General features: G+C 44.7%; 1 protein-coding gene across 1 annotated transcript in view; it reads right to left on the bottom strand.

Annotated features, from left to right (window-relative positions):
* LOC129173193 (uncharacterized) overlaps positions 1-13,565 on the bottom strand; it is a 30,245-nt gene extending 16,680 nt beyond the window's left edge. The window contains exon 1 of the mRNA XM_054763885.1: positions 9,778-13,565. Within this exon, the coding sequence (XP_054619860.1) occupies positions 9,778-9,804 (27 nt within the window). The 5' untranslated portion in view covers positions 9,805-13,565. The remainder of the gene's footprint in view (positions 1-9,777) is intronic.
* Positions 13,566-14,695: the final 1,130 nt, after the last annotated feature.

Here is a 14,695-nt window from a genome sequence, read left to right as displayed (position 1 = left end):
TCAAGAATTAGAAACTGTGATGATGTTTTGCAGGTCGTACATGACTAACGTTGTGTCCCGTGACTACAGAACATTTACTCCTTCGTACTTGAGAGGGGCGGTGGTCATGTGACCATCATAAGGTGGTCACATGGTATGCAGCAAAGCCTCTAGAAGGACTTCCCAAGTCCATTCTCCAATCAAAATATGGATGCTTTGATGGTTTGAGGTGATGTTTGTCTGTTGAAGCCTTGACTGATCATAAAGAGAGACGTGTGTGAATTGTGAATAAAGTTTTTATTCTGATAGTAGTGCAGCTAGAACAATATCAGCAAATTACGCACGTGCAGCGCCGCACACACATTTATCAGCAGTTTAGGACACAGGAATGACCTGATTGGCCCCATCCCCGATGATCACATATCTAATAGATCAATAGATCAGCCTGTACTGCACGCCCATGACAGACAAGCATGTATGCTTCATCATCAGTAAGATAACTGCACTCCAACTGGAACACACACACACACACACACTGCCTACAGCAGGGTAATTATAGTGCATCTCTATTAGCAGCAAAGCCTGTTACGAGAAGTAGCTGGAGATGGAGAAGATTAACAAGGAGCGACCCAGTAAAGACGGAGCCGAGCGGGGAAAGACCTGCGAGGGGATGAAGAAATGCAGCGGGGTGGAAAAGGAAGGATGTGAGGATAAGATGTGCACTTGGAAGACAATTAAAGTGAGTCCAAATAGTCATAGCTTGATCTAACAAGATTTGAAAGAGTCTGTGATTAAATGTTTCTACAAGAACACCTGGCAGTCTGGTCTGGTCTGGTCTGGTCTGGTCTGCCTGGCCATGAGTGTTCATTCATGTACGAGTGTCAGCACGAAGGAATTGGAGCAGATTAAAAGTCAGTGAGCCACTCTCACGGCACTCAGCGTGACTCCCGGCCTCCAGCAAACATGGCCGCTCATCTCCACTTTTTGTCCCATCGCCGTCACATCCATCCATCTATGCCGCTTATCCTAATTAGGGGGCCAGGGGTATGCTGGAGCCTATCCCAGCTGACTTTGGGCGATAGGCGGGGTACACCCTGGATCGGTGTCCAGCCAATGGCAGGGCACATATAGACAACCACTCACATTCATACCTATGGACAATTTAGAGTCTCCAATGAAGCTAACATGGAAGGAAACCCACACACGCACGGGGAGAACATGCAAACTCCACACAGAAATGCCCAAGGGAGAATCCAACCCAGGTCTTCCCATCTCCAGACTGTGTGACAGTGTGCTAACCACTCAGCTACCGTGCGGCCCCGCCGTCACGTCATAACGTAAAAACTGACATACGGTGTCATCAAACTTGGCTGCAGGACGACTATACGCCACGGCATACCATATCGACACCTGTGCCCTCTAGAGCAGGGGGGCCCATTACGTCAATTGCGAGTTACTACTAAGGTATTTTGGGTCGATCGCGTAAACGTCACTTCATAGAAGTCATATGACATCAGTCAGCTGACATTAAGCTCCCCTTCTGATTCGCTTCTGCTCCCCTGCGGCAATGGTGAACATCGCGTCTAAAACGACACACAGATACGTATCTATAAGTGTGGACTTGTGGAGGCTAGTTATGCAGAAAAAAAGTCAATTGTTTGATGGCTTTGCATCGTGTGATGAACTCCGCTATAGAAAGTCATGTTTTCTACACTTCCGTCTGTTAAACTATTATTTCATGATGAACTAGAAAATGTGCCCGCTGCTGAAAGCGTTTTATGTTGCCTTGACTTCGGCTGCATTGTCTTTTGTATCACATTTCCATTTCTTGTATGTGTGTCATGTTTGATAGCAAATGCTAATGAATGTTACCTAGCTATTTTCACTGACATACTAGTCAGTTTGCGTACACAACTATTGAGGAATTATGTGTCATTATCTTACTGCCATATGGAATGGAATTGTCAATTATTTATGAATGATATCAAAGTGTGAAGGTGAAATACTAATCATTAGAATTTAGTATGGCGGTTAGATTTGATATACACTGTATGTTATATGTTTCACAGTCAGAGATAGATCATGTTGGCTTGCAGCTTGCACACTGAAAAAGTGTGTGCACGCTGATATACAGTACGTGTAAAATGTACATAAATACTATCCAGCAGGAGGTAGATCTGGGGTGATTGTAGCCCTGCTGGATTCCTTATTTATAAATGGAATATTTTGGTAGTTAGAGCACAGAAAACCCATTTCTGACTTTCTAAATAAAGCCTTGTTGGCATGAAATAACACTCCTATGGTCACCTTCACACTATTAGTCATTGTTTGCATAACATTGCAACTGCTTCAGTATCTCGCAAGTTAGTGAGCTAACTAGGTAGCCTGAAATGCGAAGGCTCCGCACGAGGTGGCATCTCTTTCTTTTAGGTTTGCACTGCCAATTGTCTTCTGCGTCCTGATTGGGTGTTGACCACTGTCAATCAATCTCCTTTGTGCTGCCCTGCCGTGTCTCCTGCTGTGCCACCACTGCAGCCACAGGCAGAAGAAGCCAACGGTCGCACAAAAGGTTGGGAATTCTGGACATGTTGAAGGGAGGTAGAAGTTACGTGGCTGTAGGGCATCATTATGGAATAAATGAATCCTCGGTTCAATGAAAATACGACAACAGGAGCAATATGTTTTAACAAGGATACAAAAACGCTACAGCTGGGCAAACAGGCACCATCACAGGAGTGAAACACGCAAGTCACTTCATCGTTTCTTGTGTCCAACCTCGTAGGTTGTTTATTACAATTCAAAGGAAGGTTTGAGCTTATTGGAGAGTGTTTAAACGAGAGAAATGTGAGAAAATGTTCATGTCTGTCTGAAAAGTGTAAGGTGAGGGCTTTCACAGCCTTCAAAGATACACAATCATTGGAACCAGTTGGCTAATAAACGAGGGAACACTGTACACTTCATTCAAGGCAAACACGTAAAAGTCAGTCAAGGAAGTGTATGTGCAAACGAGCTGACGTCTGCACGGACACAATATTCACACAATAACCAAAGTGACACTGATTCAAAATCACAAATAGTGACTGCTTGTGATTTTTAGTTTTTTATTTTTTTCCATTTCATTTTCATTGGAGTTTTTTGTTTGTTTAATTATGTTTTTGTTGTTGTTCAAAAGCTCTTGGCATTCCAATTCCAATGTTAAATAGCTGAGAAATTCAAGTTCATTGCTTTTGATACGGTGTACTCACATTAATACCATGTACTGTATTATCTTTACATTCATGAAAATAATACAGTATCATCATTTATCTGCAATCATTTGTGGGACAATGATCATCCAGCCAAATGTGCTATCATGACAGTCCTAATAGAATAGAATAGAATGACTCTGCATTGTCTTTTCTCCATATACAGTACTACAGAAGGATCAAACATATTGTACTGTATTTACTGTGTCTGTGCAATCTAATGACATACTAACAAAGTACTTATCAAATATGAATGCTTTTCAAAGAGGCATGAGTGTAAGACTATCTAATATACGTGTGTGTTTTGCACTTTTCTGCCATTTATAAAGGTCATCACTTCATCACACACACACACACGTCGATGGTCCTGACATGTACTTGACCTACTTTCCGCCCTTCTTCTTGTGTGCGCTGGCACCCAAAGAGCCTTCAGTTGAATGTGTTCTACATCCACAAGCCCAGACCGGGACGGGACAAAACATGGCATCCTGGTGCTAACTCTGGGTGGAGACATGGTGAGGTGGCGGGGCGGACGTCCGTGATGAATGCATCGCAATGTGGGCCGCACCGTAACACACAATGGCCAGCCAACGCACACGTTGGCACGCTGGGGAAAATATTTGTCAGTGGCCGGCTGGGGCCCTCGCGACCATTCAACTGTGTGACACGCACAATGAGCCTCATTGATTATGTTCCAAAGAAATCAGCTGGGTGCTGGTTATGTCAGAAGCCTGGGTGGGGGGGCATGTTTAGGCTTTAAAGCACCCACCACGTCTTTTAAACCATGAGCACCCTCATTTTCACACCATTAATCACAGCAGGGTGGAAGAGCACCCCAGGATTTAGTTCTACGGTGGCTCCACCCACTCCCTCCTCTGTGATTGGTGCAGAGATCACTAAGTGTTTTGCATTTGATTTAGCATAATACAATTTTTTTTGCTATAATAATAAATAAAATCACAACATTTAATTGTAAAAAAAAAAAAATGTCAAAATGAAATCTAATCTTTAATTTAATTTAAATTAAAATAAATTCTTAAGAAAAGAATAAATACAATAATAATTGTATTTAACAATAATAATAAAATAATACAGTACAAAAAATAATGAAAATGAACTACAAATTCATTCGAGGCCCAACATAAACCTAATTTAGATCAGCGCTTTCATGGACCCTCAAGACTCAGCATCAACATTCAATCAAGTCTTCTTCCTGCCTCACCAACTCCACACCTCTGGGGTTTTTTTGCATAATTTTTAAGTCATGTAATCCTGTAAACAAACAAACATAACCTCCTTGGTGGTGGGAGAGGCACAACATGGAGGGTGACTGATGGAGAGATGGTGGAGGAGGAGGTGGGGCGGTTGAGATGCGGACGCAGCGAGACGTGAGCGGCGGTGAGGGATGGGTGGGGCGAAAACTAGGCCACGTGGAGAAATCCCAGCGCCTCCAACTCACATCTCTTCTGCCATCATTCCCTCCCGTGGCCAGGCGTCTTTTCTTTGGCCGCCATCTTTCATCAGCAATCAACCAGGAAATGCTCTCATTCTCTCTCTCGCTCTCTCTCTCTCTCGCTTTCTCATCAGCACTGGTGTGTGTGTGTGTGTGTGTGTGTGTGTGTGTGTGTGTGTGAGAACATCACCCAACTGATATCAACAGTTGCATGCAGCACATATGGTCAGAAAAAAGTCCACTGAGGATGGTTCCTTTTGACTTTCACACATACAGCACACACTGGACTATTATGCTGTACATTTGTATGCTTCATGATGACAATTTAGGATGCATGAGATGTGTTTTCTGCCTATTTTCACAGAGAAAAAGCACAAATGGTTGGGTGTTCCACAAATGAACAAAAAAGGGAATGTTGCGTGGACGTGAATGGTGAATATGTCATCTTGGGGCAAACATTTGCAAGCCAAACACAGAAGAAGCAAAGCAGGACTGACACATCCCACTTTCCCGCCTTACAAGTTGAGCCCAACGGCAAATCAGACCCGACATTCTACACTTCATAGATTCTCACTTGCATTCTCCAAATGACACTAATACTTTTTTTGGCTTGTAAGCGGCACTATTATGTGTCATGGTAAAACTACACACACACACACACACACACACACACACACACACACACACACACACACAACCAAAACAACACCATAAATGAAAACTACAGCAAAAGCATCTGGCATCAAATGGGATGGAAATGCGCTGCATTAAACAGCATGACACCCCCATCGATAGTGGCGTACCCCCCACGTGGTCCCGCGAGTACAGTTCTGGTTGGAGATCCGTGATGAAGAACGTAGTTCCGCTTAATTGCTGGGTCATTTAAGTAAGGAGTTTGGCTTCTCAAAACAATATGTGTTCAAAAGAGTCATACATTTGCGTCACAAAAATCCCTCCTTCGAAAAAATGACACCTCACAAAACGCTGGGCGTTATATTTGTCTGCCGCTGCATCCCTGCGCACTCTTCACCTCTGCATTCTTGTGTATGTGATGACGATGCAATGTAGTGAGCAACACTGTCTGTGATATTTGCCGACCAAACGCCTCAGCAAGCGTTGAATGTCGGGACGAAGGCTCCGCTGTCCGAGCACCTCCATCTGTATTTTTTTCCAGTTGAGAAAATTCGCCTTAAAAACTAGCGTATGCTGGCTCACGCAGCTAACTGCTGTCAGGGTAGTAGGGTAGTAGTTAGTAGCTAGTTAGTAGCTGGAAGCCCTGCCACAGAGACATGCGCGCATGCACATGTCAATTTATCCAGGGCATCATGATTCTTCTTTACTTCCATGTTGTCGCTGGTCATTGTTGTATTGTTCACATGGCACATGGCATGTTGAGGTTCTTTCAAGTGTTGAGTGGATGTAAACAGTCATATTGTATATGGATCATTTGAAAATACAAAACCTTGTACTGAGCCACGTGCAGCGTACATGCAACCTAACATGTCATCAACTACCTTGTTAGCACTTTTTAAAAGGTAACAATTTAGCAGTTCAGAGTCAAACTGACACTATTGCACACACACACACACACACACACACATGCACGCTTGTGGAATCTATATTGGTTAAGGGCACAGCTACTGCAGCGGATTTATTTGTCATATTAGTCTCTGATTGTTGGCTTTCCTGCCAAACTTCCTTTGGTTCTCTGTGGATTTCTGCAGGCTGACGCAGCAGCTTTCGTGCATGGGCTTGATCTTTAAGGAAAAACGACACACACAGCACAAATCTGCACTTTTACACAGCAGAATTTAAAAACAAAAAGAGGAGAGGGGGTCCTACTGGGGTAAATCTGCTTTTCCACTAAGTCAGTATGTGCTTGCCTCACGTCCTACCTGCTGCTTTTCCACAATTCACCCCGCCGCCATGACTGTAGACATCCTGTCATTGTTGTGTGTCAGCAATGCACGTCAACACAAAACACACACACACACACACACACACACACACACACAAACACACAAACACCCCTTCCCCCGCCTGTGAATGATTTAAGACGTATCGCATGTCCCTCCTACTGTTTCAGTCAAGTGATTCCACAAGAGAGAACGACACCAAGTTCACATTTCTCAAGACTATTCTTCCTGACAACTGCCATGACACACACACACACACACACACACACACAACCTCTAGTTCATGTCCAAAGAGCCAAGAGGAAGAGGAAGCGCCACAGTAGGAGGAGTGGGGGGGGGGGGGGGGGGGTGTCGTATATTATAGCGATCTAATTAATCTTATTTATTATGTATTGTGTAAAACAAAGACATGAGTAACATCACAAATTCCAGCCAAGTGTTTCCAGAGAGATGATTACATGGCTGTTTGACGTGTGGTCAATAAGTCATCTTACCTTCATGCATTCCCACATAGTATACACATTTATACCACATATGAGGTGAAAGAACAATGGTAAGAATACAGCAGCAGTAGAGAGAAAGGTCGCACACGCACAATGGACATGCGTCAAGTGAGGCGGATGTAACAGAGAGAATCCGGCCACTTTTATAAATAAAACAAAAAAAAAAAAAGAAATAATGGAAATTATGTTTTCTTTCTGTGCAAAAAGTACCGCGGCCCGGTACCAAATGGCCCATGGCCCGGTACAGTTGGGGACCACTGTACTACAGTATCCATCATCCACCAGTACCAGCCTGGCAATAAGCAGTACACATTAGTACGCAACAGGCCCATCCAATCTTACCTCCATGCATTCCCACACAGTATCAGCATTTGGGAGCAAATATGAGGTGAAAGAAAAAGGCTAAAAATACACTCACATAAGGATTGTACATTTTTTTTTAATTATGACAAACAACAATTTTTATGACTTTTTCATTTGTTTATGAACTTCTTTCTTGAACGTTTTTCAACAGGAATCACTCCAGCTAGCTGCCGCCAGGGAGGCAGTGTAAAATGGGTAAAAGACGCCAGAAAGTGCAATGAGGTTGAAACGTGCTAGACAGGCTTTACATGTAACAAACTGCCGTCAATTTTACACGATAATAAGGAACAAAGTGAACGTCAACACATGAGCAAGGGCTGACACGGCAGGCAGGTGATTCCCATGCATGCAGTGAAACACGTTCCATTGTTGTCAAACTAACTGTGGTCAATATGTGCATACATATGAAGCCGTATGTATCTCTATAGCAAATGCAGTACAACCATTCACATGACATATTCCGTAACATTGCTTTCAAGTTTTAATAAATCATTTTTAAAAGGTGTGGCGGCTTTTATTTTGTAGTGGTGGGCCGCCACGATCAATTACATGTCGTGTGCAGCGTGGCACAAAGTTAGATGGTGCGTTCAATGACAACCCGATAAAGTGGGACAAGTCGCTGTTGGCAGTAGACATGCAAAAAATGTGGGATTTATTTTTTGAATGAAAATGGCCCGTATTTCCAAAATGATTCATGTAGTTATGATGATGTAGTTATTCACAAATCATGAGAGTTTTTAAAGTGTGTTTTTTTTTTATCATTACGCCTGAACAGCCTTCCAGCATGCTTGGGGATATATCTTTTACACATTTGAAAATATACAATTGGCTTCTTCATTTTAACGCGTACGATTCAAGTCTACTCACTCTTGATGCTTTCTGAAGCGTATGGATTTCCATCCCTAGTGACCTGCTGATTGCCTCCTGAGGAACATGAAGGCCTTCATCACTACAATGAAGTGCTTTTCCACATCAAAAGGAAGGACTTGGGCCATGCATCTGTGGCCCGGTGCCACAAAGCATCACTAATGCATTCATTTGACATTCCTGTACTCTCGCCACAAACGTCCTGCAAGTCTGAAGGCTTCTTGGACAGGAAACGTCAGGAAAGTGTTGCCATGGCATCGCCAAAGAAGCTGTACACAAGCTAAAGGTCAGACGAGCACACACACATGCACACACGCGCGTAAACCCAGAGAAGCTTGGTTTCATTAGCACGATCAATAATTAAAAAGCCCCAACTCCTTTTCATCAGCATCCTCGCACATGTCACCTGAGCCTACTGGCTGTCAGCACCCACCCCCCCACACACACACACACAGTCAATGTGAGAGGAGGCATTCATTTTTAAACACCACTGCAGCGCAGCACAAACAAGGAAAGACCAAAGTCCTCAGCGCTGAATTGTCATCCCCACATGTTTCCGAAAGCCCGACATTTGCCCCGGCCTTCACAGCGGCAGCTTGGATGTTGACAGCACAAACACTAGGCCAAGCATGAGGCCTGCTGGGCAGGGGGGAAATTCCCCGACGAGGGCCGGCGGGGGAGACTCCATAAAACTATTTCCTCCGGCGTGTCCAAAAGTACACAAGTCATTGCACTAAAGGCAACCGGCCCCCCACCAAAGGGGGGAAGAAACATCCCCAACCTTTCATGTCAGCCTATCCTGTCTACTTCATCTACCACACGTCACATGACACGCTCCATGTACCACAAACGCTCCACATATCACATCATGCAACATTTTTACCTCAGCAAATCAATACACCAGAAATTCTAACAACAATCAAAGATCCTCTATGTCGCTGTTTAAAAAGGACATATAAAAAAATACCAAAGCTCCTCAAATAGCAGAAGTGATCTGCTGTTTTAAAAAAAAATAACACTACATGACAGAAGCAATCTGATGCATTTAAAAGGATCTACTGCCAAAACACCACTCAAAGATCCACTATATGACAGCAACACTGCTGGTTTTAGGGACCAATTGCAAACATCCGACTCCAAGATCATCTATTTGACTGAAGCACTGGACTGCACAAACAAACATGAGTCGCTTGCAAGTTTTGAAGTGAACTCGTGACTCACTCTGATGTTATTCATGGGTCGGATTTGGCCCGCAGGGCACAAGTTGAATAACCCAGATCTATGGACACTACATTAGGTACACTTGTACATGTATCTGTATGAAAAGATAATAACGGTGTTTGCTAAATATTAGAGAAGTGCAGCCTTCGCCATCGTCGATCATTATTATCTTTCCATCTCTTGTGATGCTTGGCATTGGGCAGGTGTGCCTAATAAAGTGCATAACATACCTTTATATCTTTCCAGTACATTCTCATAGGCTCGTGCGAACTGCTTCTCCTGGGAATGGTTGGTGGGCAGCAGACCAGGTACGAATCCAGCCATGGTGTTTGGGAGACGGCGTGTGGGACTATCGCAGTGGCCCGGCTGTCTTTCTCCCTCCACGGCGTCCAATTCACGGATGGGTTCGCTGCATTGGCCCGGTAAGGGCCAGTAGCTCGTGGCAAAATTGGAGCTTAAACGCACAACAGTCGCCTTCGGAGGTGAAAATGTACGATGAGGGTTATATAAATATTATCTATTCATAAGCGGCGGGCTGTGCGTGTGCTCCCCGACACACGGTCACTTAGCTCGGCGTCTCCCTCCTTAAATATACCACCATCCACCGGCGACAGCTGTTTCATGAGCTGGGGGGACGGAGCTCGGCCCACACGCCCCAGATGAGACACCGCCAAGTAGGGAACGTTTCCGTCCCACCCTGAGCAGGGGTTCAAGCCAAATTGTATCCGGACCCGCGCTTCCTCTCCCCGGCTGCGTACGTCAGCGTGGATCCGAGAACTTCCCGGTGCTTCCCAGCCGCAATGACCGATCCTACGCCGTCCACCGTTTGAATAGGTGTCTTTCTTTGCCGCTTTGTCCCTCCTCCTCCAGCCTCCAGTGGCTGTCTTCCATCCCTCTCTGACGGCCACGTCAGGAAGCTATGCTACCGCAGGAATCTCAAACCCGGTGGCCAAACGTTTGCTAGCCCGCTAAGATAGCCGGCGAGCTAACAAGGACCCGTGGAAAACGGAGCTGTAGCGCCCCCTTTTGCTGGATGCTGGCATTACATCATCATGTGCTGACGCCAGCTCGCCGGATAAAGTACATACTGCCATCTAACGGCTAGCTGCTGTAACTGATGATGATATACTATAATATGATGTAATGTACTGTATTGTACACAGTACATACTGTGTACTGTATAGTACACAGTATACAATGTCAATGTGTTGTCAAATGGGCTGTCAAATGGAGTACTTGAAGGTACTCCAGGGTGTACTTGAAAAAGTAATACAAATACAGTGGGGGACATTTTGTAAGCTGTAACAGTACATAAATTATTAGTGTATATGTTTATTGTAACTGAAAGACACAATGTAAATCAAATGACTTGAAATAAAGTTCATAAATGTATTTATCTTTATTATAATACCAAAGTGGGACACTTTGAGTTGATGATTATTTCATGTGCACAAAGCTTCTTTTTCATAATTGTTTCTTTGTTGAGTTATTTTATTTCTAAATGTTGCAAACAAGATCAGTGCTGATTTGCAGGGTCATTTATTTATTTATTATTTATTTATTTGTACTTGTAATAAAGCAGATAGTGATGTTACAGTGCTGTGTTTTTATCTGTAATTGGGGGTGCTTGGCTGAAACAAATATTCTACAGCGGATATGTTGAAAAAAGGTTGAAAATGACTGCTTTACAGTGTATAATGTCTGGACCACATGCTTTCTTTGACCTCTGCATCCTGCATGATGATATAGGAGTCCGCCTTGTCTTCCTGATTGAAACACCATCAGTGGATAATCTCTGCATCATCATGTGGGGGTCAAAACCCATAAAGCAGCCTGGAGGCAACCACGCAGGGATTATGTTACTAATCCCATAGGGATAAACATAAAGATAACCTGTAACATAGTGCACATTGTCATCACTATGCACTGACATGTGTGTCTTGTATTGTGAAATATACACAAAAACACTCCTTAAATGCTAGTTTACAAACAGTACACACACTCATTAAAACTACCCGTCAAAGCAAAGGTTTGGAAGCCATAAACACAAAACACATGCACACATTACGTAGGAGAGTAATATCTCCCCCTAGCGGTAGAAATGGAAATTACACTCCAGTGTAATCCATCCATATTTCTTCTATGCCGCTTGTCCTCATTAGGGTTGCGGGGGCATGCTGGAGCCTATCCCACCCTGGACTTGTGGCCAGCCACATACAGACAAATAACCATTCACACTCATACCTATGGACAACTTAGACTAGCCAATGAACCTAACATGCATGTTTTTGGAATGTGGGACACACGCACCAGGAGAACATGCAAACCCCAAGCGGAGATTTGAACCCAGGTCTTCCACATCTCCTGACTGTGTGGCCAACATGCTAGCCACTTGGCCACCGTGCGGCCCACAGTTCAATAACTAATCAACATTCTATTGGTCTATTCAGTCTCGAGTCCTACATTAATGATGTCAAATACTGTCTTTGTCTCACTCTTGTGTTAATTCCATCCAGAGTTGTCTTCTTCTTCTATTGTGCTGAGTGTGTGTGTGTGGTAATGGGGAGGCCAGCTGCACAATGAACGTGCCAAAAAGGGCGTAGAGTCCTCCACACATCATCAGTATGCTCAGAGCTGCACCATAAAGCTCAAAAAAGGCGACACTGACTTGGACTATCAGTATGACTAATGATGACTAACAATGACAAGGACGTGTCATGTGACTTCTTTTCCATGCAGGTTCAACAAGCTCCCAGCAATTATTTCTCCCAATCTTTCTTTGCTCCTCTTTTTCCTTCAAAAGGTCTTTGAACCTTTGACTGTTCTTCCCCCCCCACCCCGGTTTACTTTTATCAAACAAAGTTGGCTGTGCCCACTTTTATGCCCGCTGTCACCCTCTGCCATTGCTTTTCTTCATCCTGCATAACCATGGCAACAGGAGGTGTGTGGAAAGTCACCATGTCACCATGGCAACAGGGGAATGGATAGAATAACAGAGGGGCTGTCTGCTGCCTGTGGAGCAATGCTGCAGGCGGGAGAGAGGACAGCTAAATGACACGCCAGCCTTTCTTGCAGTGTAAGCAGCGGCGTCACCGCTAATGTATTCCTTGTCCACATTCCAGCCTTTGTCCTCACAGCGCAAACACGTCCAAGCGGCGGCCCGTGATACGTCTCGTCTGAGAGAGGCGTCACAATAGCCTTCACGCCTCAGCGAGCGCGGGTCACGCCCGGAGGGTACCACGGTACCATTTTTAATGTACGAAACGTATAAGAGCCTCCCCATTCTGTAGTTGTCATGTGTCCTAATATTTCACACATGAGAGGACACAATGATGTTCTATCAATGTGTGCACCACCACAACCTCCCTTCACATCATCTCACGATTCCACCACAGGACGAGGACGAGGACGAGGATGAGGACGAGGATGAGGACGAGGACGAGGATGAGGAGCAGTCCAACACAACACTGACCTCAGAGGAGTAACCAACCTACTTTTCTCCTCCATCAACACACATCATGTACAGTACTACTACGTGTACTACTACACACTAGAATGGGAGTAAGAAGATGTACTACTAACATCATCAACACACATCATGTACAGTACTACTACGTGTACTACTACATACTAGAATGGGAGTAAGAAGGTGTACTACTAACATCATCAACACACATCATGTACAGTACTACTACGTGTACTACTACATACTAGAATGGGAGTAAGAAGGTGTACTACTAACATCATCAACACACATCATGTACAGTACTTCTACGTGTACTACTACACACTAGAATGGGAGTAAGAAGGTGTACTACTAACATCATCAACACACATCATGTACAGTACTTCTACGTGTACTACTACACACTAGAATGGGAGTAAGAAGGTGTACTACTAACATCATCAACACACATCATGTACAGTACTTCTACGTGTACTACTACACACTAGAATGGGAGTAAGAAGATGTACTCCTAATGTGAGTTGATAATCTAACATCCAATCAGTGCCAGCAGGCGTCCCTTACCTGCAACCCGGACCACCGCCCTCTCCGCAGGGTCCAGCACCGAGTCCTGGCTCCGCCTCTTGCGCCTCTCGTGCTTGGACAGGTTCCACGGCAGCGTGTCCCCGGGCGGGCCCACTTGCACCGAGGGGCAGGGCGAAAGCGAGCCCGACGAGCGGTTGCTGCAGAAGGACGGCTCGCTGACGCACGAGCGCTCGCTGAGGGTGTCGTCATCCGACGACTCCATGGAAGGTCTGGCCTTCCCGGGCAGCGGTGAGGAAGAGCAGGGGAAAGGAGGAGGAAGAGCAGGGGGAGGGCCGGGAAAGGGGGTCATGAGAGGGAGAAATTGAGTTTAATTGAGTGAAATGACACACAAGCCATCAATGATGCACAGTTTTCACTCCAGCATGTTGCTAGGCAGACTTCCAAGGGCTCCACCAAACCTGCCCCACCAGCCAATGAAAATAAAGTCAGGAAGTACTCCTAAAACAACATAGAGAGATCATCACACAATGATCAATATGTTGCCATGCGCATGTGTGTCTGGCAAGAAGAGAGTTCACTCTGGGCATCAGCACCTTTGTTCCAAAGAACAACAGCATGAATGGAGTGAGCCCTTTTGTCAGCCGTAGAGACTCTTTGTCTGGGTGGGTAGAGGCTGTTTATCAGCTGATCAAAAGTTTAAGACCATGGCTGACAAAAGAAGCACAAAGTCTCCAAAGCAGAACCAAACATGTTCTCAGTAGGACTCAGTAATGAGGAGCTCCACCGTTCTTGTTCATCACTTCCCAAATGGCTTTGGGCATGCTTGATGCCAGTGTTTCCAGGAGGCTAGTGGGAACATTGCTCCAAGTGGTGAAGATGGCTTCACCAAGGGCATCAACTGTCTGGAACTGATGGCCATTTTTAGAACCTTCCCTTGCATCCATCCCAAATGTTCTCTACGGGATTCCCTATGATAAACAGCCTCTTTCAGTTGAATTGTTGTTTTCAATCAATGACTTCTTCAAAGTGCTTTTTGTCTCACCCCCCCTTCTTGTTGTTGCATATTGTAGCTCTACTTAAAACCTCATTAAGATCCAAATGTGCAACATGATCATTCTAGACATTTTTCAACATTTGGATCAGGAGTGGATTGTTTC

The sequence above is a fragment of the Dunckerocampus dactyliophorus genome, chromosome 20 (genome assembly GCF_027744805.1).
Source record: "Dunckerocampus dactyliophorus isolate RoL2022-P2 chromosome 20, RoL_Ddac_1.1, whole genome shotgun sequence".
Taxonomy (NCBI): domain Eukaryota; kingdom Metazoa; phylum Chordata; class Actinopteri; order Syngnathiformes; family Syngnathidae; genus Dunckerocampus; species Dunckerocampus dactyliophorus.
Note: the sequence above shows the minus strand (reverse complement) of the source record. Positions and strands in the feature narration are given on the sequence as shown.